Genomic DNA, 25,775 nt, shown 5'->3' on the forward strand with positions numbered 1-25,775 from the left:
AAACAGAATCAATGTTGTAGCTCTTGGGCAATATTCAAGGTGAACTGGCTTTGAGAATGTTAGTCCATATACTTTGTGTGGGAGAGCAAACTCAGGGAGACCAATTTGAGGGGAAATACATCTCAAAGTTTTAAACTGCAGGCAGCAGAGCAATGTAGACTGAGACCAGACAAGATGTAGAGATTGAAACAAATACTGGATCCATTTCTTCTTGCCCTTGTCATTTCTGAATTAGTAGGGTCAAATAGTCCTCTAAGTAAAATATTTGAAGAGAGGAACAAATTGATCTTTGAACACAATCCATCTACAAAACATATTTCCTGGGTCAACAGTTCACTGTGTTAACACCAGTCAGTAGCCGTGAGCTTAATCCTGCTTACCGATTACACTTCTGCCTTTTGTTGACAGTGAGCGGTAACTCTGTTCTCCCTCGCTCTTCATTTTCCCTCCCTTCAGCACACTCAGCTGCGTCTAAATATCTAATAAGCTGCTCTGCCAACTTCTGATCCCGGGTTTGTTCTCACCTGGGCAAATGCACATGAATAATGGAATCAGCGTGAAGTAAGGCAGGGGCAAGGTTGCTACTCAGTGTTGTGTTGAAGCCTGATAACGCTCCCCTCTGCAGCAACAGAGCCTCAGAGAGCTGACGAGACGCCGTCTGACAGTATTAACTTTATTACCCACAGGCTGCCGAGCTGTAACAGGCAGAAGCGTTAAGTGGAGGGTGAAAGAGGAGGTGTGTTCTACTCACTGTCACAACCCTGTGGAAATCTCATTTCATTTTGCTTTCATGTATTAAACCAATTAGCAAGTCTGGCTTGGCCTTGCACTTGACAAGAATTGATTGTTTATTTTATTTGCAGTGTCTTGCCTCAGCAAATGCCCTTCACACAATAGAGCCCTCATCAGAACTACTGACAGGCTGTGAAAAGAATAAAAGACACAAATACAACTGCGAGAATGAGAGGGGGCGTTTGGTACCCATATATAAATTATACACAGTGTGTGATGCAACTACACACCCAGCAACACTGATAATGACAAGCCTGGAGAGTCCTACTGTGACACACACCTGCATGGAAACAAGAACAACCCTGGACAAAACACACACATGAACACACAGACTCACACACGCACTCTGACACTTACTATAATTACAAATGCAAAAGCACCTTTTAAATTAAATCAGGGCATAGTGGCATCAGACAAAATCCAATTTAAATATAAGGTAGGCGGCAGAATATACATCTCGAAAAACAAACAGGATTCTATAGCAAGGAGCACACAACCACGCTTTCCTCTCTTTCATAGTTAAGTAACAAGAACACATTTTACACAAAGGTTGAATCTGATCTAAAGCCATGGGCTGTGTTAATGTTTAAAAAGATATATCAATAAGTCTTCTCTATATGGTTATGTTTCAATACTTCCTGGATAACATTCTATACGTTAGTACATTAGTGGATAGCCACCAGTTCCACACTGTGCCAATATCATTCATGAACATTTTTCTCGCGCCGTTGTGTGTTGCATAATAATGTGTTTCCGTGAGATTTGCTGTGGCACAGTGAGGTGAACTGAGATAACTCGTCTCCAGAGTCGCAGCCCATGTTGTCCCCATCAAGAGTTCACATTGGTAACCAGGGAATGGAAAAGCTAGCTGGTAAAGTGACTCACAGATCTGCCTTTCTCATACTCTACTGATGTGGTGGAAGAGAGCAGGGTGACCTTGAATCCTGTCAGATGTTTGCTATGCGTTAAAAAAAGTGGCTTTTATTGAAAGTCTTATACTGTAAGGACTCTTGCAGGCAACTTTAGACTAAACTGTGAATCTAATGCAGTGTAGTGTTTGCAGATGTGTTGGTGGGTCCCTAAAACACCAACCCTGAATTAATAATAGGATTTAAGCAGCATCATACCTTGAGATGTGTCAAAATGCAACCCATCATTCTAGATTTATTTTGAAATTGGTTTTGAAATAGGAGCTATCGCCAATGTAGCAGGGAGAGAGTTAAACTTAAGCCAGCCCGCACAACTGCACTGAATGTGAAATGGAAACACCGGCTTGGCTGCATTACTGTTTACATTCTATGAATAGGAATCACATGTTTGATGAAAGCAGCCCACTGCTGAAGGCTGCTGCAGAGAAAGAGGGAGAAAAAGGAAGGAAAAGAGAGTGAGAGGAAAGATTGGGCAAGTGGAGGCAGGAAGAAGAGTGAGAGGAGAGGAAAAAGAAAGGAAAATATGAAGGGAGACAGCAAGGATCAAGGGGCTGACCAAAAGAAATCTGGCCAGTTTATCATATGCTAAAGTATTCCTTTTTATCCCATAAACACATGGCTCCTGTCAAAGTCTGCGCGGAAATGTAACGCAGCAAGTTTAATGTGCAGCTTGATCCCTCTTATATAATCTAATGTACAGTTTGGTGAGTTCTGGTCATTTTCAGGGCTGCCTCATTTCCTTTTTCCAAAACCATAGCAGGGAATTAACTGTAGTCTCTTGGTGTCTGGCAAAACTCAGCTGTGCAAGCTCCTCACGTGCTTCTTATGCTTGCGGGTATTTTTAACACAAATTGCTGAAATGAATCGCCATTCAAAAAAAGCCAACATTTCAATACCCAATGTGACTGGATTCCATTCAATCCTCTCAAACAATGTCCCATTTATTTTCGGTTTAAATGCTCAGCTGAGGTGATTAGGGTAAATGCCATGTTAAGGCCCAGAGCTTCACGGGTTATGTTTGCAAACACAGTCACTGATTTAAGTATTTAAACAGAACTGCTTCTTTGGGGTGTTTTGATTAGTCATCTTAATGTTTACTTGATTAACCTTTCCCTCGTCAAAATCTGTGAAGGTCTTTGATAGACCAACTTTGCACAAACAGGCCAGTCATGCACCTTGGAAAGATGTGTGTTAGCTCCAGGTATGGTATTTTTTTGTTTCATAAAGTAATGACTGAAAGCTCCTTGTTTTAGAAAGACGAAGCATTAGGCAAAGAGAGAAATTAAGCCGCCATCTTGTCATGCCACATTTGAACAAATATCCTGCTTCATAAACATTTAAAGCTTAATTGTTTTTGTTTACATCCTGGCAGCCTTTCAATTAGTAATGGTTAACTGTTTCCCATAAGCAATATGACAGTCAGCATTACAATAAGTATCCTTAACCCTGTGCCTGTATGGAGATATGTGTGGAATGCTCACAGCATAACAACAGGTCCACAGCAGACTCCATGCTGGGCTTGTTTGTTGAATAGCGTCTGTCTTTGTTGAGCCCCTCACCACTGTAGAGAATCAACCTGGCGGCTACCATGAATGCAGATGGCCTCTAGCAGCCCCTAGCAAACAACTTGTGCCCACTGGGGTCAAAACGTTTAACCCAAACATTTTATGGAATTGCCCTCATGTCAGTTACAACACGAGTGGATTTAAACTAGCCCTGCTTGTATTCCGGTTTCCTTTTATTATTGATTTAAAGGTCCCATGTCATACTTTTCTGGTTATTACCCGTCCCCTTGTGTGTTATGAAGGTTTTTCTGCATGTAAACGGTCTGCAAAGTCACAAACCCTCAAAGTACACCCTGTAGCGAGTACAATTCTAACACAGAAAAGACTTGTCTATGCTGCCCCAAAACGCCTCGTTGGACATTTCTCTTCTTCTTCCTGGGTACAGTAACGTGACCATACCCATCCTCACTCACACACACACACACACACACACACACACACACACACACACACACACACACACACACACACACACACACACACACACACACACACACACACACACTCTCTCAGCAGAGAAACTTTGACGCGTTGGGGGCGGGTGCTAGTGGAGCCTCGCAACGGCAAAACTGTGGCACACTTACACTGTAGGTGCACCGCGTTTGGGGGGGGGGTGTTCCTCGACGCGCCATGTCCCGCCAACACGGCACCCAGACCCCACGCAGCATTCTCATCTGTTTGTCCTTACTGGTGTCATTTTCTGGTTGCTAACGCCATTGTAACACATAATCACTGATGTTCCGCTGTAACGGCGGTGGACTCATCATCAGAACAGAGTGGGCGAGCTGACCAATCAGAGCACCGTGGGCTCACAGGGAGGGGGCAGGAGCTCCAACAAGCCGTTTAGGACAGAAAGTGAATACACATGCTATACTAAACCAATGTGAGTTTGGAAAATTGCACAATATAAATCTATTCTAGTAGACCTCAACAATGGAATTATGATCAGTAGAAATGGCCATGACATGGGACCCTTTAAAGGAACAGTTACAACATTTTCAGGAAAATGCACAGCTCTCTTGCTGGGAGTTGGATAAAAAGATTGATACCACTGTTGGTTGTTCTGTGGATGTTAACATGCAGCTTACAGTTGTTTAGCTTAGCATAAAAATTGAAGACATGAAAACAGCTAGCCTATCTCTACCAGAAGATAACTACATTTACCTTACAGCCCCTCAAAGCTTATATCTATTGGTGTTAGACAAATATCAATGAAATGTTTGTGACATACGCTCAGCTAAAACGCAAAACAATTTTTTCAGCTTTTGATAAATATAAGTATTGTACAAATGGTCCATTAGACTTCTGACCTAGCCTTTATTCTTCAGTGTTGCGTTCATTTGTTTTTTTCCCTCATAGTTTATCCACAGTACATAAGAAGGAATTGCCTCACTGCCAATAGTTTGCTTTATTTGTTCCACAATAATTATAATTCTAAGTAATTCTCACATACGCGCACTACGCACATGACACGCGATAGCCTTTTCACACAACACAAATGTTTTTTCCCCTCTAACATCCTTTCACAGAGCCTGGTTTCTAAAGCCCTTGCAAAGTGAAGACCGCTGACCCCCCGCTGCTGTTGTTTACTGTCGCCTTGCTCTCTTGAGACTTTAATCCTTGAAAGACTACAGTATCTGATTGACATCCTCCAGCGTTATGGATTGATGGTTTCCAGGTAACCCTAAGCACGAGTATTGGTAGTGCAGATGGAGGGATTAGATTGAGGTCTTGAGGGGGATGAGGGACGACGGATACACTGACAATCTGACAATAAAAACTGGTGATTTACTGCAGATTCTCACAGTGTGCTATATCCAGTCATTTGCTGTGTGTGTGTGTGTGTGTGTGTGTGTGTGTGTGTGTGTGTGTGTGTGTGTGTGTGTGTGTGTGTGTGTGTGTGTGTGTGTGTGTGTGTGTGTGTGTGTGTGTGTGTGTGTGTGTGTGTGTGTGTGTGTGTGTGTGTGTGTGTGTGTGTGTGTGTGTGTGTGTGTGTGTGTGTGTGTGTGTGTGTGTGTGTGTGTGTGTGTGTGTGTGTGTGTGTGTGTGTGTGTGTGTGTGTGTACTCACATATGGCTGTGGAGGCAGGCATGTGCTTTGTTAATACCCATATAATCCACCTTGCACTGACTGAAGCATAACCATTCCTGGAAGTAATCACTTATTCTGCTTTCCACCCAGGGAACACGTCTCTTTGATAGATGCCTAACATCTGCCTCTGGTTGCACCTCAGCATGTCCTTCATATCTTTGAAGTGAAATGTTTTGAGAAAAGAAAGTAGAATGTATTGCTTGTGTCCAGTCAGTATCGGCACATAACATGTTTCACATTTTCCGTTAAAAGGAAAATATTTTTTCTGTGTTTTTTGTTGTTGTGTGGATTGGATTAGATTAGTTTATATTAGATTACATTTCATGTTTATGATCCTATAGGAATAGAGCCTTTTTTGTAGTGAGTCATTATACAATTGATCAGGACATACTGTTCTGTATATAAACCACATGTATTGGAAATGGGATTTTTTAATAAAGCTTTTGAGCTCTTTAACACATGCAAAGGTACATTAAATACTGATTTCCGATTATACAAAGAGCAAATACAGTCAGCGTCATTACTGAAAAGAAACATAACAAAATATAACTTTTTTGCTCTTGATAAGGCTCCTGTACATTTAAATGTCACTGCTGCAATGCGAGTGCACTTGTGTCCTTGGTTGAGAGTCGAGGTAGGGTTATTTGTTTATCCCACCATCATCAAATGTCCATTAAACTCTTGTTTTGACTCTGCAGCTGTGCGATTATAATTCAGGGGGGATTCATTTGGTTTTAACAAGTGGATTGTTTATAGAAGGATAATCATCTTTGTTCCATAAATGCCTTTTCTTTTACTAATGCTTGCGTCAACAAAGTGAAGTCACACACATGCAAGAATAAACCCAGGGGATCTGCCTCTTTTATTGTCTCCATGTTTGCAAGATTATGAAATGGCACAAACTGTGACATTAGTGTTTTCTATTTTGGGCCTTTCCCCAGGGTCAAGTATCATACACTGGTAGAGGAATTCATTACTGCTGCCACACTTATCTAATGACTAACAATGATTAATCAGATCAACTTCACATTTGGTGGATGTATTGCTAAGGATCTGAGTTACTTAGTGTCACTGCTCATTTCTCTCCACGGCACATTTAAGTCTTGAATATATAGCAATCACAAACAAACATTTCAAGCATCATCGATGTAACTTTTGGAATGAACACTTTTAGATCCTGGAAATAGCAGGGTCCCAAACAAATATAATGTCTGCTTTTTCTTTTACAATTCACATATATTTTCACATTTTGAATATACTGATGGCCCTTAAGCTCGGGTATCTTTAAAAGAAGAAAAGGGATTATTTACTTTTCAAATAAAGGAGCCTACCGGGTGAGACAAACCACTTCATCAGTGTGCTACATTTGAATGTATTACTGTCATCAAAGCCATTCGCTGAAATGGCTTTCTGCCTATGAATGTGGATTTGCACCTTAAAATGATGTCAGACTAAAAGTAAAAAGCATAAACAGATTAGAATTCACTGGTGTGAGTTTGTGTATGTGTGTGTGTGTGTGCACCTCAGACACACTTATGATTCATCACTGATGTCCATGCTTTTCTTTTCATTGGTTTGGCAAAAAAAAGCTCTGAGTGAGACCTACAAATGTTTCTACATTAATCGGCACGACAAAAGATCAGAGCGAGTGCCGAGCAGTCTTATGTGTGTGTGTCCATGTGTGTCTCTGCTTGGGTTTGTGTGTGACTGTGTGTGTTCCTCGAGCAACCGCCCAATCTGTTCTCCTTCCAGATGGGACATTTCACCTTAGCAGGAATGATAAAGAGAGACAAAGAGACTGATAGAGTTTTTGCTGGTACATGTGCAGCTCTGGCTGTGTGTGTGTATTCTTTTTTTGTGAATGTCTGAGTGTGTGTGTCTGTTCAAGCCTGTCTGCAGAAGAAATTCCTTCACATTGAAGCTAGCGTTTTACACCCCAAGTGGCTCAGCCGCCGTTGTCTCCCCAGAGTGACATAGCTAAAGCTTAATGGGCCTGCTGATGGTGTGTTAAAGCGTGGTGTTAATTATAACACCACGCTCCATTACACACAGTCACATTAACATCAGCAGAAGCCGAACTGTTGAGCTCTGTCCCGGGGAGTAAAGTGAGACAGCTGATTCAGTCTGCATTTGAACAAATCAGGGATAAGGGTCATGAACTCATCTCTACTAATAGGATAGGCTTAATATTGAAGGGTGTAATTCTGTTGAGGTGTCCCTATTTGTTTACTTATTATTATTCTGCTCTCTTGATGGATGTATAATCCCACAGCATATACAGTGGGGCAAAAAAGTATTTAGTCAGTCACCAATTGTGCAAGTTCTCCCGCTTAAAAAGATGAAAGAGGCCTGTCATTTTCATCCTAGGTATACCTCAACTATGAGAGACAAAATGAGAAAAAAAAAATCCAGAAAATCACTGTCTGATTTTTAAAGACTTTATTTGCAAATTATGGTGTAAAATAAGTATTTGGTCAATAACAAAAGTTCATCTCAATACTTTGTTATACCCTTTGTTGGCAATGACAGAGGTCAAACGTTTTCTGTAAGTCTTCACAAGGTTTTCACACACTGTTGCTGGTATTTTGGCCCATTCCTCCATGCAGATCTCCTCTAGAGCAGTGATGTTTTGGGGCTGTCGCTGGGCAACACGGACTTTCAACTCCCTCCAAAGATGTTCTATGGGCTGAGATCTGGAGACTGGCTAGGCCACTTCAGGACCTTGAAATGCTTCTTACGAAGACATTCCTTCGTTGCCCGGGCGGTGTGTTTGGGATCATTGTCATGCTGAAAGACCCAGCCATGTTTCATCTTCAATGCCCTTGCTGATGGAAGGAGGTTGTCACTCAAAATCTCACGATACATGGCCCCATTCATTCTTTCCTTTACACGGATCAGTCGTCCTGGTCCCTTTGCAGAACAACAGCCCCAAAGCATGATGTTTCCACCCCCATGTTTCACAGCAGGTATGGTGTTCTTTGGATGCAACTCAGCATTCTTTCTCCTCCAAACACGTCTAGTTGATTTTTAACCAAAAAGTTCTATTTTGGTTTCATCTGATCATATGACATTCTCCCAATCCTCTTCTGGATCATCTAAATGCTCTCTAGCAAACTTCAGACGGCCTGGACATGTACTGGCTTAAGCAGGGGGACACGTCTGGCACTGCAGGATTTGAGTCCCTGGCGGCGTAGTGTGTTACTGATGGTAGCCTTTGTTACTTTGGTCCCAGCTCTCTGCAGGTCGTTGACTAGGTCCCCCCGTGTGGTTCTGGGATTTTTGCTCACCGTTGTTGTGATCATTTTGACCCCACGGGGTGAGATCTTGCGTGGAGCCCCAGATCGAGGGAGATTATCAGTGGTCTTGTATGTCTTCCATTTTCTAATAATTGCTCCCACAGTTGATTTCTTCACACCAAGCTGCTTACCTATTGCAGATTCAGTCTTCCCAGCCTGGTGCAGGTCTACAATTTTGTTTCTGGTGTCCTTTGACAGCTCTTTGGTCTTGGCCATAGTGGAGTTTGGAGTGTGACTGTTTGAGGTTGTGGACAGGTGTCTTTTATACTGATAACGAGTTCAAACAGGTGCCATTAATACAGTTAACAAGTGGAGTACAGAGGAGGCTCTTAAAGAAGAAGTTACAGGTCTGAGAGCCAGAAATCTTGTTTGTTTGTTATTGACCAAATACTTATCTTCCACCATAATTTGCAAATAAATTCTTTAAAAATCAGACAACGTGATTTTCTAGATTTTTTTTTTTCTCATTTTGTCTCTCATAGTTGAGGTATACCTAGGATGAAAATTACAGGCCCCTCTCATCTTTTTAAGTGGGAGAACTTGCACAATTGGTGGCTGACTAAATACTTTTTCCCCCCACTGTATGCTTAAATGACATGTGGTTTATGGAAAACGGATTAAGTGGGACTTTCCTTGTTGTTTTTGTCAAATACTGATAAACCAAGAGGAAGGATTGGTAGAAAAAGTATTTCTGAAGTACAATAAGTACGTTTTGATTGACTTGAATTGTATTCCTTGTCTTTCATGCTACGTAATTTTTTTGTTTATAGGCTTTACGTGATTCCAGACTAGAGTTCACATTCTTGTAAATGACCTGATGAACTTTTATCAATGTGTATCCTGAGAGTGTGACATGTTTCCTTTTGTTGACATATTTTCCCACTGACCCCACATTCATATGGCGCTAACCTAAAGCGGATCTTTGACAGGGAATTCATTTTTTGTGAAAAAATACATACTTTAACATAATTTACTTGTTTAATCTTACAGATGTTTTTAAATAGTAGTAGAAGCTACAGAAATCTGTGTTAGTAGTTTTTGTGGCTATTGAAAAGTATCCATTGTGAAACGGGCTGCAGATTGATTGAAATGAAAACCTTAAATAAAGTGTAAGGGCTAGAGGTTTATGTGAAATATATGTCATATAACCTAAGGTGCTAAGCCTCAGCGGCGCGTGGTCTTGCTTGTCATCAAAAGGTCATTAAGGTTGTCCTTGCGCCCCTTATCACCTCCCCCACATCCTGTTTCTCTGGTTATTTCCATTCGTCTGCTCCTCGTTATCAACTATCTGATACGGTGGAGATAAATAAGACCTATTGTTGGCGTGATGAAGCAGAACCTCATGCTTGCTCACTCTGTGGTGGCTTGCCTCTGACTCTGTATCTCTCTTTATCCCTGACCCAGCCAGGCTGTGCAACAACAACAACAACAACAACAACAACATAAAGCATCTGATAAATAGCAGCCAATGTAATTAGTAGTGGAGGAAATTATGTGCAGACAAAACCCAGCTCTTTCATCGACTAACACCTAAAAATGTATACTCGTATAGAGCCACACAAACACACACACAATGCCCATTGCGTTTTATCAGGTTCAAATCTTTATGATAGGCTGTGAGAAGTAATTTTTTTCCTTTTCAGATAATGCATTTTGTAAAGGAGCCACTGCATGCATGCAACTACTTTCTTCAGTTGGCTGCCTTTCCAAGCACTTACAGTAGCTGCTGTACAAATCATGTTTGCTTTGAACGCAGCTCGGTGTTGAGGCCCTGTTTGTGGTGCGGCAGAAGGGAGGAGACTTTGGTTTGTGCAAATGAGCTTGAGCCTTTGAGCTCTGTTTCTGTCTTCATATAGTTCTGTCTACAGCTTGTCTTTAAATGCTCATAGAGATCATGGGAAGTTATCAATGCACCTAAAACCACACTAACAAGTGAGCATAAGGTCACGAAAATGTAGTCGTTAGAAATTGGATAGGAATTGCAGAGCTAAATGATATGAGTAGTTACATACAGTGCATTTAATAGAAGGACCAACTCATAGGTTCAAGGCTTTTATGGTTCAAGGCTTTTATTAGTCATATGTACATACAGTGTAGTTAAGATGTTGAAAATCTTAGCTCACAGGCTAAACAAATTTCCTTCCGGACGATATTTTTTATCAACTTAAGTCTTTTGTTATTTTTCAAGGGAAAAAAAATATATATCATAATTCAGCTACTGAACTGTAAGGCTTTGTTTTGTCATTTAAAAACAGTTAATGAATACATCAGCTTGTTGACACTCAAGCTAACAAATGTCATGCTCAGCACTTCCACACTTTGAAATTGTACTTGTGTCCTTGTATTTGCTTCACTTTACTTGATTACACGTTGTTAACTTACCGCTGCAAATTTAATATCATTTTTATCTTCACAATGACCTCATATTAAGAGTTTACTGACAGAAGTTGAAACCCTGACCTAAAGGTGAAAATCACTTTTTGATTACTCACAACCTGTAACAGCCAGTCATCAGTAAATCCTGCATGACTGGCTCAGAGACAGACAAGGTCAGTATTTCAGGAACACCCTCAACTAATGAAATGATCAGTGTCAGCTTTCTGGGGCTGCCCACTTTAATACCGTCGTTTCACGGTGCCTGCTTTGTTTCTTTAAAGGATAGAGGGCCAATGCAAGCCACTGAATCAGCGAGTGTGTGGGTCGGGTGGGGCGGAGGGGTTATTGGTGATTTCTCATGTCAGTGGTTTTAAGGCCACCCAGGGGAGACAGCTTGATATGCAACCTACAAGGTGATGAGATTGGGAGGGCTTGGAGAAAGAGGTGTAGGAGGTGAAATCAATCTTCTTGTTTAGCTCAGGCCCTTTTTTCACTGCCCTAGTTGAAATTATTGTTGGGATCATGCTTTAAAAGTTGAAATGCCCTTGGAGTTAAGTGTTGAGTGCTTGAAAAGCCAAGCTATAGAGGCCACATAAAATAAACAAAGTCAGTGTTGAGCAGGAGAATGATTTTTACTCCTTCCCTACTTTTCAACGTACCTTTATGTTTTTCCTCCCTGTTCATGAGTCCCTGGATTTTCAGTCCTCAGTTTTGCAAGCTGAGCGGCTGATATATAATTGTTAAAAAAAATGTGTAAGTAAGGTTTTTGCTGAATCTGCAAAGGTACAGTATCTCTTGACTGGTTGAGTTAAATTCAGAAAGGGGTGAATGGACAAATTGTGTCGTGTATACTTCCTGCTGTTTTATTTAATAACAAATAGTCCATGAACAAAAGTACAGTTTTGTTACTGTAATAAGAGATCTGTCAAGTGTGGAACTTTATAAACTGATACATGTTTTTTTCCTTTATGCAGGTCATTCGCCAGCTTTCGTGGGTTTTGATGTCACCTCTAGATTGGTTTCACTGAAGATGGAAACACTGGAGTCTGAGCTGACCTGCCCGATCTGCCTTGAGTTGTTTGAAGACCCCCTTCTCTTGCCCTGCGCCCACAGCCTCTGTTTTAACTGCGCCCACCGCATCCTGGTGTCTCACTGCTCCACCAGCAAGCCCCTCGAGTCCATATCGGCCTTTCAGTGCCCCACCTGTCGTTACGTCATCACGCTGAATCACCGCGGCCTGGAGGGCCTTAAGCGCAATGTGACGCTGCAGAACATCATTGACCGCTTTCAAAAGGCCTCCATCAGCAGCCCTAATTCTCCCACTGAGAGCCGGCGCCTGCAGCCGCCGCAGCGTCCCTACACCGCCACCATTAGCGGGACGATAGCTGGAACGATTGGCGGCGGGGGGGGTGGAACAAGTGGAAGCAGCGCCCGCAGCAGCCCGGCCACTTCCAGCCACTCCCACCCGCACGCCAACCACACCAACCACACTAATCACGCCAACCACACCAACGCAAACCACAGCCCGGCTGTCGTTGCGAAAATGGATCCACGCATCAGCTGCCAGTTCTGTGAGCAGGATCCGCCGCGTGAGGCCGTGAAGACGTGTGTCACATGTGAGGTGTCGTACTGCGACCGCTGCCTCCGCGCAACGCACCCCAACAAGAAGCCGTTCACCAGCCATCGCCTGGTGGAGCCGGTGCTGGACACACACCTCCGCGGCCTGACCTGCGTGGAGCACGAGAACGAGAAGGTCAACATGTACTGCTTGGTGGACGACCAGCTCATTTGTGCCCTCTGCAAGCTGGTGGGGCGCCACCGGGAGCACCAGGTGTCCTCGCTCACCGAGCGCTTCGATAAGCTCAAGGTTAGTCCTCTGTGCCGTTTCCAGTTTACAAAGCGTGCGATAATGTCAAATCGGCAAGCATTTCTGTGTACTGCTCCTATTTTATGTTGTTAAGGTAAGTCACCATCTGGCACAACGTTTGATAGAAAAAGAGTTGAGAAACAGTTGAGCTTGGAGCTTATTCTCCTTTATAGCCTGCAGCATTCAGTATGATATCTATGTTTACAGTTTTCCAAGAGCAAAGTCTTTAGTCCATTCCTACCATGGGGATGTTCATTCAGTGCATTTCTGTTGACTGTGAACTTTCAGCACTGCCACAATTGCATCATACACACTCACACCAGCCTTTGTTCAGCAATAAGGACATAAAGACAGATGGCAAACAAAAAGAGTGACAGAGACAATTGGGACAGTGCGCTGGTGAGAAGGGCAGAGAGAGGCAGAGAGAGACGGAGAGCAATAGGGAGGCCGTCATTATAATAGTCGATGAGCTGGCATTCCCCGTGGCCACTGAGCTTTCAGAGGCTCTGCGTAAAGTCCAGGACTGCTGAATCAGGCTGAAAAACAACAGAGAGGGGCACTAGCTGGAGCTAATTCCCCCACTAAAGACCTAAAGCAGCCAGCCGCATCAGCTGGCCAAAAAACTTTACGTCAATTGTGTCTGTCTTTAGTGTATTTACATACATCTTTATGCACCCTATTTCAAACATAAAAACATGTTCACAGTGTTGGCGGCGTAACACATTTTACACTAGCATAAGTACAATTTCTGTAATGGTTCTGTGAGTAATATTCCACTCTCACAGACTCGTTCAGGATGTGAATCTGGGAACACAATTGTACTCTGTAATTTGGTTTGGCCTTATGATGATCACTTTGCAAATTAGCATCCCTATTGCTAAAATTAACCAATCAACAGAATAATGCTAACTGGTATACTGGGGGGAAATACTACATATCAGTGATAACAGCAAACACTTGTTGATTCTCTTTGTGTTTTTATAGTGTTGTTTTCAAAAACGGCAAATACACATGAATTGAAATTGGCTTCCAGGCTATGGTATTTTTCCGGTGTTTTAGGGGAAATTCAGTTAACTGAAAATATAATATAACATCACATATGCCGCTTGATGTTGTGGATCATTTGATGGATCTTTTTACTTTTTAAAAAGGACCTATCCTAGTCAAAGACATGATCCTTTGATACTGTAAATCTGCAAAGTCATCTAGTTTGTGTAAATTCCAGGGATATGTTCTGTCCCAGACTGCGAGGGTATTGGTCTGATCGCTATGGCGTCAATGAATGGTATTGTGTAGCACACAGACAAAAGTAGAGAAAGCACTACCATGGCACTTTAAGTCCTTTTAGATGCGTGTTTAAAGGTTGATGTTCTTTTTCAAAGCAGAAGCAGATGTAATGGTCTCACATTCAGGCTTGTTTGTGTGTGTGATGTGAGAAACATGACATTGTTAACATTGAAAGTAGAGCCAAATCCCATCTGATGTTGTGATTCAGTGAAAATGTCATCTCACATTCTGAATGTTTTATGCTACCAAAACTTTGGCACACACTTTCAGTTTTTCACCGACATGTTAGCAAAATTCCACCTTCTCAGCACCTCGCAAAGACTGAACCCACAAGGTGTTTATTTTCACTAGCATTCACTCTTTACACCGCTGTCTGGCAGTGCATTCTCCTCAGACTGTGGGAGAGTTTACTGTAAGTAGCTATAGCTAGCTCTCCCCCTCCTTTCCTCTCCACTTCATGGCCGGCTGTGGTTCTTTTGAACGTTCCCCAGTCAAGCCTTTGAACTTGCTTGACTTTGAAATCCCCAATCTACCCCAAATCTGGGAGGAAACCAACCCGGTCCAGACTCCAGCTCTGCTCACCAGCCGCAGTGGCAGCTAACTTATAATCTTCTTCTCACTCATAGCAAGAGGAGGAGAGGAAGCCCAATGTATGCATATCCTATCATGGAAGATGTCAAAAATAGGGTTTGTCTTTCTCTGTTTCTCTGTCTTTGGTTAAAAACAGTGTTAATACAATGCCATTCTCAATTGGACACCTAGCTAAATAATTGGAATCAGTTTCCTCTGCTTGACCCCTGCCTCACTCCATGTGAACTTTGACCTTTGGATTGCCCTTCCCATTATTTCCTCTGTCTGCTGTGTACGCTGGGAGCAACTCTTGTCACAAAATGATTCCTCACACATTAAGGGAAAGGTAAGCTTCCCCTTGGGCTAGGAAGGTAGATATTTCAGGAGACAAAAGGCCAACAAGTAACCAGCCGTGTTAAAGACAGAATGTACCTCAACTAAAACCGCAGGGAAGAGAGCTAATCCTGCAGGTAGCGGCTGGAAAGAGCTCGCTGCTCTTCAGTAAAGACATTTTTGTCTTGTAATTGTCAGACCTTGGATAGAGTGTTTTACTTTGATACTCTTAAAAGACTGCAGCTTAATCCTTCCACACTTTAGATTCGTGTTTGTTTTCACACAATTAGAATCACGGAAACCTTTTCCTGCTAAGATACATTTAGTTGTAGCAGTGAATGTTTCATCACCTGCCGCTTTTGAAAGTGTCTCTGGCTCATTAGAGTCTTATTTTCTAGCGGCGTGCCCTATCAGAGGCTGGGTGCAAAAAGCTGAAGTGTTATTTGTGCTCTTGGCGCAAGCTTTTTAGTTTGAAGCGATGCTGGAAGGTGGAAGTGTTAACACCAAATGCTGATGGTTCATGAGTTTAAAATACATTCAGATCCATTTGCAAAGACAGGTTTTGAAGTAATGAACATGGTGCTGTATAGGTAAATGATCATGCTTTGAGAAGGTTTTCTACAGCAACCAGAGGTGAGAATAGTCAGTTGATTAGAGTGTTGCCATCAGATGAAATCTATTTATTTTGTCCCTTTTTAGATTCAAGATTTCCTTTTTGTTTTTATGTATGTTTCCATCTGTGTTAAAGGGCCTTTGGGGAGTACCATGAGACTTTGCAGCCTGTGTACATCTGCTACCGTTTGTGTCTGTGTTTCACTCACTTTCTCCCAAGAACCCTAAGAACACATATTTATTGATAAAAAAAAAAAAAGACACCTGAATAAATATAAGTGTTAAGACAGAAACCTTACGATGATGGGATAGGAGGCAAGATGAGGAACAACTGTTCATAGGCTGAAGGAAATTTGGAGAAACGAAGATAAATGGATCACTTCTCTGGGATAAGACATCTTTCTCCATAACTGGCAGTTCATTTACTGACTGAGGCTCTTAAAGGTTTGAAGTGTGTGTTCTTTAGCATTGAGTGCTGAGCAGGAAAGCCTATAGCAAGGGGACTGACATGTGTGACACTGAGCAGCACTTAAAATAAGCAGCAGATAAACTTAAGACTCTGGTTCTTCAACTCTGGTTGCATCTCATGTGCAATAACCCTACAGCCATGGGAAGTGTTGTTCTCTGTGTGTGACTCCAAGGTCTTGACAGGTCTCAGCATACTTGTACCAGATGATAGTCGGTTATGTGCATGAGAAAAAAATGAAGAAATATGCAAAGCATTTTCCAAGCGATTATTGGATTAATTCCTGTTTTTGAAAGAGCCAAGTCACACCAAACTGACAACCACTCTCTTCTCCTCTCCTCCCGTTCACTCTCTACCCTCTCTCCATTTCCTTCAGTCCCTCCAGCTCTGCTTCTCTCCCTTTATCCGCACCGTTTCTTCCTTCACCCCCCCCCTCATGTATTTTACTTTCCCCCATCTAAGCTCCTTAAGGCACTGTCTAACTCTTTTCCTGTGCGATGTGTGTATCACCCCTGCCCCTGCTGCTAACTCCACTCCTGCTGTATTTACACCCAATTGCTTTGCTAAATCCAGAGGCGAGCTTCTGCATGTGTGCATGCACACACACACATGCATTAAATCGCATCCACACCAACAAACTCATTTGAACTTCAGAGTTTTCACACACACAGAGACAGGCAAATATTCAACAAATAGTTCAGCTCACATATTCTGACTGTATGCCAAACACTGACAGCAACTTTTTAAAGAGGAAATTAAAAGGCTGCAATGTCAAGCACTCAGCCAAGCTTCATTTTAAATGCCCACCAACCCTTTCTTTTATATACTGTACTCTTGGAAATTTCATTTTTTTTCTACATGCAAATACTCCTCCCACTCCCTCCCTGCTGCTGTCCTCCCCTTCTGTCACTTTTTTTCCACACACTTTCTCTGTTTTGCATGCAGCCACATAAACATCATCCTTCCCACCTGCTTTCTGTCACTGTTTCTCCCTCGCCTCCCTCTCCCTCATTTGGCCCCCGGCGAGTCTGCCTTGTTTTAGGTATCACCACTCCTCTCCTCTCGCAGTCGCCCACAAACCCACATGCGCTGCCACAGCAGCATATTGCTGGTGTGAGGGAGAATCACAGCCCTCCAGTGTGTTTGTGTGTAGGAAGTTATATTTGCCTCCAAATATGTGTGCCTGTTTGAAGCATCTACAGGTGTGTGTGGGTGTGTGTCTGCATACATGTGCGTCAAAGCAGATGCTATTAGCACTGACATGTGTGGAGTGATTGGGAGCCGAGTGTGTGAAGCCAAGGGAAATCATGGCTCTATCTTGAGAACAGTTAGAGATGGCGCACACTTAGTCACGCTGAAGGCATCACCAAGGATGTAGTAGAAAGCTTTTAGTGTGTGTGTGTGTGTGTGTGTGTGTGTGTGTGTGTGTGTGTGTGTGTGTGTGTGTGTGTGTGTGTGTGTGTGTGTGTGTGTGTGTGTGTGTGTGTGTGTGTGTGTGTGTGTGTGTGTGTGTGTGTGTGTGTGTGTGTGTGTGTGTGTGTGTGTGTGTGTGTGTGTGTGTGTGTGTGTGTGTGTGTGTGTGTGCTTCACTACTCTCAATGCATCATGTATGTTTTGTGAAAATATGTCACGCCAGCCCATCCTGAAATGTAGTAGGTCATGAAAATAGAAAAGGTTATCAAATCAGTCCAGGTACTGTATCATCCATATGCACAATTTATGCAGTAAAGAAAGTGGAAAGCTTTTAGGAGCTTTGGTCTCAGCGGTGATGCAATGGCATGCAGAAAGAGAGATATAATCAACATTACTCATCTGTGAGTTTGGCGTGTTTGTTTGAGGGTGATGCATGACTTTATTCATACACATTTATCCATTATCCAATCATGCCTCCCCTCACTTTGCTCCTATACAATGATAGCAGGGTTCCCTTGAGTAGCTGAATTCTTGTTATTCAGTCCATGCAGGTATTCAGTGTTTCTGATGCACTGCTGTACGATGGTCCATGTGATGTATTATAGATTAAGTCATAGAACATTCTAAAGACATACAACACCAAATAAGTGTTGTTCTTCATCTTCAAAACTGAAGAACTTGCCTCAGTACAAACGTAGAATTTTCTCTGAAACTTATACTTAATATTTTACTCACTCAATAACATTCATTTTGAATAGATTGTTAATAAATAAGTCCAATGTATCCCAGTCTTGTAATAATATGAAATATGTGTGGTTGGTCTGCAAGCCTTAAAGAATGTCCTTATAACTTTAAAGTCTTTTTTCACGCTCCCAGGGATAACATTCCTGGGTTTTGACATGTAAAAGTCAACTTCTAGAACACTGAATATCAGCACATTATATTTAGGACCATCATCCTCAGCCTGTGTCCCAATAAATGCCCTCTAAATCCATGCTATTGAACCCCGCTCATGTCTTTCTTTTTCATCTCCTTTTTGCCACATCTTCTTTTTTTTACTTTTTCAAGGCTTAAAACTCAGGCACTTGAAGGCTTCTGCTGTGTGTATTTTAGCATAAAGCTGTAAGAAGCTGACAACATAGCTTAGCGGAGCCTCTGACTCTTTTGACACTCAAGGAAAATCGTTTAACTAAGCAGCTGAAAAATGCAACTTTTGGATTGATGTGTTGTCTTTCTTGCAAACATTACTGTATGTAAAACGACCATGCATATAGCAATGCCAGAATGAGGTGTATGTCATATCTGTTCTTAAAATATGTGATACACCTTATTTGTTTTACATTACATGGCTTGCCATAATTGATACTAGATCATAAACTCATGACTACTCATGTATTTTATTCAGATGGCTGGCAGCTACACACCACCAAGAGGATTTACACATTCATCAACACTGCAAACTCATCTTACTATGCTCATGTTTTTTTTCCTGGCTTTCAAGCATTTCCTTTCCATCCCTTCATATACTGCCACATTATAGGGTGTAATATCTGATGAGTAAGCACTCTCTAATATTAATCTGTAGCGTTCCCCTGGCACAGATCACATTTATATGAGGGGAAGGGAGGTGCTCTGTTTGATTAAACTGATGACGCATGCACTCTATGAACCTGAATTAGAAGCTACATTTCAGTGTCTCTGGGAAATGTGTAAAACACGTAAAGGCTTGATGAAATCTACTAATATTATTCATAACAGGGATTTTTCAGTGAAAAGGATAAATCAGAGGTGCCTGAGTCTTTCAAAAGCTGTTTTGATTTGTGACTCAGAGACAGTGGATGAGACAATGAAGCATAACAGGAATATTTAGACTCAATCTGGAATGTCAGTGAGCATTCATCTTCTGATTTACTTAATCCCATGCAGACGTGTGTTTGTGTTAAGGCTGAAGACACGTTGAGTTTGGTTGCCTGCGCACACACTTGCTCTCGGTGTGTGTGATGAGTCCTCCGTACTGTTGAGAGGCTGCCAGGAAGGAACAGTGTGTGGCCCCTCGTAAGACACTTAGTTTGAACTAATGACACCAGTGTGAGACGAACAGCACGTCTTCAGCGGCCTGAGGACACCGGGGACCTCTGATTCATCCCCAAACTCAAAATAGCCTGGTGGTTAGTGTTTTGTGAGCTGAACTCAGGGAACAGAAATCATCGGCTAATAATCATTTTCTACATTGAATAATTTATATTCTCTCAATATTAAAGAGTACATTTCAATTAGTTTACTTGATATTGAGCCAATAACCATTGAGTTTAATGACACAATCATGTATTCTTGTAATGCTTTATTGAATATTCACTTCTTGACTTTTTAAGTGTATTTTTAAAGCTGCTTTATAAATATTTTTTAAGTAGCAAAAAACTAAATTTCTGAAAATGATCAACTAACTAAACACATTACATCGGCTCTTATTGAGTATTTTCCAGCTCATTTGTTTTAGATTGTATGGCCCCCAATTTGTTTTGGCAGCTAATAAGATTTTCTCAGGAGTTGGTTGCGACCAAAACCGAGCATTTCAAATGTATATTTTTTACTACTAAATGCATTAATGAGCATATGTTTGCAGACATCAAAACTTTATAAGGGGGTTGTATATCAATTCTGTGTTTCTTAGCTTCAATAATGCAGCTTTAAAGATTTAGACACGCTACATATGGTAGCACTAGAAGCTAGTTGACTCTACATTAATAACTAAACCTGTGAGAACCTGTTAAACTGAATCAAGTGTGACGGGGCCTGTTAAATTGGAACATGAAAGTACCCATTGCATTTAATTCAACTATGTAGACTGCAGCTGATAACTGGTAGAAAACGAACCCTGTTTGCTTCAGTTTTGGCTCCAAGACTGACGAAGAACTCAATGACACTGAGTGTTAAGAGCAGCAAAGGACCACAAATGGATATAGGCCATAAAAGCATGGCTACTCAACCCTTAAGACATAAAAAACATAATAGTGCCAATCTGCTAGCAGTAAGCAGTTGTATCACCTGAATCTCCTCCGAGAACACCATTGTGGGTTTTTTACCCAAATATCTTGCAGAGGGGTGTTGAGAGTGGCACCTTATTTTCATTTAAAGTAACAGACACAGAATCAGCACTTTTGAAACAGGGCTGACACAGATGGGTTTATGGGATGCTACAATGATCTGTTTGGTCTGTTGAGCCAAACACTTCAGAGACATGTTTTGTGTATATCTGAGACCTATAATATATTGATGAAAAACAGTATAATAGGGGACCTTTAAGAGAAGTTGAGAGAGGGATAGGTGAAATATGGCATGAAAAAAAGAGTGATAACTATTATTGGCATTCAACTGATGAATGCTCTTGAAATATGAAATAGTCATTACTTTATTATTGGATTAACTTACTTTACTGCTTTAGTTTCCCTATTTAGATCTAATATCTAGAACTGGCTGTCGGACTGGAAAATGGAAAGAAATGGGGAGACATAAGCGATTGTTTGACGTTTTGGTGATACAGTCATGTAACATACAGTATTTGAGTCACATAAAGTTATCCATTCCCCATCCTTACTTTTTTTGGAGCAAACCTTTATGAATGGATTTCTAAGCATGTGTTGTTTTGGCTGGTTGGGGAGGGTTTCAGTCTCCCACACTGTTCTCAAGCATCTCCCCTCCCCTCAGAAACAGCTGCCTTGGACAGACATTTCCTTCATTCCATTCCCATGAATCTCTTGCTTCCTGAAACATGCACTTTCACTTTTGAAAAAAACAGACATTCAACCGTGAACTCTGTTATCTAACAGAGACGCACACATAGTGTAGGAAGAGCAACAGGAAGTCAACCGGGTAATCAGTGCAACATATTGTCACTGTAGATTCATTCTTAATGGAACATTTCCATTTGTATTGCTTCTAAGTAGTAATTTAAGAAACTGGAAAAAAGTTGGAAAGTTCATTTCCTTTTCTAATTACTCATCTACCATGAATATTATGTTCCAAAACGGAGCTGAACCAGAAAAAAAGGTCAATCTGTCCCAAAAACACAACCATTGTTTATAGTATAAAATATAAAATGGCTTTGTGATTATACATTTAAAAAAGAGTCTCCTTGTTTCCCGGTATACAGCAGTTCAGGGCTGTATTTCTCCACAGCTTGGCCACAAGTGAACCTGAGTCTCTGGCGAGTGGCATCAGACATCTAATAGTGTCCAATATGTGCAAGTTATTTGGGTTTACAGGACCAGATTCTGCCTCAGGCGCCAAAGGAGAGACGCAGCAAGACAATATTACCGAGAATTGACTTTAGAAAACTTGAGTTATCTGGGAGCTTGTTCATTTCCTGCGTTAGAGGGATGGAGAAAACAGGTTAACTGCACTTCGCTCTGACGTCCCCCTCTTAAAGCCAAAGGGGGCATGCATGTTTAATAGCATGCATGGCTTCTTTTATGGCTTCTAAAAAGGGACACGTTACATATCCTCTTTGGTCCGCATGGTGGTGACAGCAGCAGCCAGCACCCTGTCTGCTAAAGCCCCACAGAGAAACACAAAGCCTCGTGTACATCTGAGGTCATGCATATGGTACAAACATGGAAAAACCATCATCATATAGAAGCTATGGCAAAAATAGGATTTGAAACATGCATCATATAGTCACGAACACAATGTATTTTTCTATTTGTAGAAATGGCATTAAATACTGTAGATAAAAATGTAGTCACACAATCACATGATGGTACTGGCTAAAGCTCTGTACTGAAAGAAATGTCCCCTTTCAAATAGTATAGGTAACATTGCTCGATAAAGCCATCAAACCAATGTATTTTTCTTAAATATATATTCCTTCACTTGTTGTAACCCAACCTCAGTGAGAAGATATCAGAGAGAAAACATATGTGTTGTTTTATCACTTTAATTCTGCACGTGACTGACTCAGTTGAAAAAACAAATCTGAATTCAGTCAAACTTTTGATCGCATTGAATTATAGTTTATTTATAGATCCAAACCAACAGGTTCTCTTCACTAGGATGACAGGGGGAACTGATAGATTGATAACACAGTTTAAAAAAACATCAGATACTGATCTCCATCCTTCAAAATCCGATGTCAGTGATGTGCAGGAACATCCCTGGAAGCTTCTGTTTAGCTCGGGTTACGTACAGGAAGTCCAGCTCCCCAGGGAGTCGTACAGAGAGGAATGTCTGTTCAAGATCTCGACGCCAGAGAGCCCACCACGCTGACTCGCAGGAACGCAGAGAATGCGTCTTCCCGCTCTGCGGTTCACCCCGTTACCATCGCAGACCCTAACCCTTCCTCGCAAAGCAACAGAATGGCCACATCAGGGATGCACAGCATTGGGTTGGGCGATTCTGCACTTGAGCTGTCTTTCCTTAAGATGTTTCTTTTCCTTAAGTAGAGATGGGATTCTCAGCATGTGAATCAATGCTGCTCTGTAAGTCAGAGTCAAAGCAATTTGTCTGATGTCATATTTACATGTGAGATGGTCATCCGATTATGTCTTCCTGCCATTCCTTTATCTGCCTTGTCAAATATGCTTGCGTTCTGCAAATGCTTTTCTAGTGTCAGTGTCCATTTCATTTTTTAGGCATCCTGCCAGCAGTTGAAATGGTAACAGGTCAGGTGTCATAAATGTATATCATGTAGCCGCCATCAGCACTAGAGTTACATGACCCCCTCTATAAATACATGATAGTGACATGATTTACTGTTCTGCTTCCAAGTCACGGCCGCTCCAATTAAATAAGGCAAAGTAGACTAGACATAGAGTAAATCACTTTGCCCACCTTGGCGGAAGCAAACCCATCTGTTAGGTTGACAGATCCGCTTTGATACTAATAGAGTCGCTCTGTCTTGTCACTGACCACTGCTACTATGTGAGAACAGGAGGGGGGGGGGGAGTGTGTGAAGTTCTTGTTATTGTGTTTTTACATTAGTCTGATTTGTGTGTGCATGTTGCCCGCTGCAGCCCAGGAAGATGAAAGTCTGTTTTCTTTTTCTGTTCTACATCTGAGTGCCTGCAGGGCTCTGTCGTGGGTCACGTGGGCAAGATAAAAAAGTTTCACAATGGAAATCTCACCGTTTTTCTACAAACCAGTCTCTGGTTGGCATTATCTACCATCCCATAATATCCCCCTGAAACAGCAGCAAACATAAAAAAAACAGTTCCTTTATAAATCCAATTTTGCTGTTTTTTGCCTTTGCCCTCATGTACTCCAAGTACACTTAAGAAAGATGTCCCTGGAGTGCTCAGGGAGGCCATTTATTAGTCGCATAGCTAAAAACTGCTGAAAGAAATCTGGTTTGTGCAAACTATAGGGTTTCTAATCCAAGAAGCAGGGAAGTGCAGAAGTATAATTGTGGCATATTGAGTTAAGTCCGTGCGGAGATCTGTCTGGATAAGCAAAAGTCTTGGAGATGCTTTTTTGTTTGGAAGCTAAAATTGAGTCTGCAGTGGAAGAGGCTTGAAAACACTGCTTTACTTCAGAGCTTTCTGTGCTTCCTTTTTGACTGTGTTTGTTATGATACTATATTCTGCATGAAGATGCCCTTGAGCAGGCAGCACAACATCAGGTTAAATTCCAACACGTATCATGACATGTGCTCCTCTGTGTGCTTTAAGTACATGTGTTAAATTAGTGTGTCAACCCTCCTGCTGGTTGCATTAGTGCTATATTCAGAAACGAAGCGTAAACTGCCTCTGAACCCCGTCACCTCAAAAGAAATTAACTAAATGTGTTGCTAAAAACCTTATCACACTCTCGCAGAACCAGCCCCCGTTTCTGTAGTCCATGAGCTCAGATGAACTCTTTTGGAGGTTTTACTTGAAGCTGACAAGTGTAAAGCTTTTAGCTTGGGAAGTGTCATTCACACCAGATTTCTGTTCCTGTTATGTGGCTGAACGGTTAAGAGAGGATGGGTACAGCAGCGTCAGGCAGTGAGGACAAAAAGAGTCCAGAGAGGGAGAGTAGATTCAATTGTAGAACTTCAATTATTTAAGATCAGATACAACTTGTCTGTTCCAGTTGGGTTGCTACTTGCAATGGTTGGCAAAGTGTTACTGTTATGTCTGCTCTGTATCTTCAGACAACTGGGCCGATAATATATTAAACCAAGATGCAGGGATAGCACCCAATCTTAGAGACAGGACTCTTATTGCCAACGTTTTTTAGTTTGCCAGTTAAAAAAGACAGAATGAAGAAGAGAAGGACAAGAAGAGGAAGGTCAGGTATCAGGATAACATCTAGAAGTGCGAAGATGACACATCAGAAGTGTCAGGGAAGCGGGAGCAAATAGTTGGGCGGGAGAGAGGAGCTACAAGGGGTCCATGATGTTTGACGTTTAGTGTGTTTCACTCATCATCGCTCAAATTTGAAATGACAAGCCCTCCCTTCCACAACCTGCCTCCAGCAAACATACAAGTAAATGTTTAGCTGTCGACAAACATTTAACAGGTAGTAGTAAACAACTGGATTAACAAATGTTAAGAATTTCTATTTAAAGTAATAGTCTGACATTTAAGAGAAATATGCTCATTCTCTTTTTCACTGAGAACTAGATGAGAAAAAATCAATAGCACTCTCATGTCTGTGGAGCCAGCAGCCGGTCAGAAGTACCTCTAAAGTTCACAAATAACATTATTTTTATGTTTGTGTATCCATTCAAATACTGAAAGATACTAATGGCCAATAAATAGTCTAGTAGTAAATAGTCTGGTGAACGCCCCATAAAATGGTGAATTGTCGTTTTTACGTTGCAGTTTTATGCATGTATTAAATATTGAGATTAATTGTGTTAATTCATGAGTTTAAGAGTAGCGGTTTGGTGAATGTATTTCTTCTTATACAGAGCCAGGCTAGTTTCCTCCTGCTTCTATAAATGCTGAGCTAAGGCTGCTAAGCTCATCTGTTTCCGGCTACAGCTACATATATATATATGTAGGTATTGATCCTCTTTACTGACTCCCCTCGAGAAAGTAAATAAGAATATTTCCCCTGAATGTGAAACTATTGCTATAAAGAGCAAAAAGTCTGCAGAAGTGGAATAAGCAGTTTTATGGAATACATTTTTTTATTTCCAATACCCAGTTTTGTACTGTAATTGTCAATCTTTTTTATCCCAAATTAGCTAAATATATC

The 25,775-nt window shown here is 41.5% G+C and overlaps 1 protein-coding gene across 1 annotated transcript in view; it reads left to right on the forward strand.

Annotated features, from left to right (window-relative positions):
• mid2 (midline 2) overlaps positions 1–25,775 on the forward strand; it is a 142,712-nt gene that overhangs the window by 66,548 nt on the left and 50,389 nt on the right. The window contains 1 exon segment of the mRNA XM_079671326.1: positions 12,024–12,916. Within this exon segment, the coding sequence (XP_079527452.1) occupies positions 12,080–12,916 (837 nt within the window). The 5' untranslated portion in view covers positions 12,024–12,079.

This window comes from Notothenia rossii (assembly GCF_949606895.1).
Source record: "Notothenia rossii genome assembly, chromosome: 3".
Classification (NCBI taxonomy): domain Eukaryota; kingdom Metazoa; phylum Chordata; class Actinopteri; order Perciformes; family Nototheniidae; genus Notothenia; species Notothenia rossii.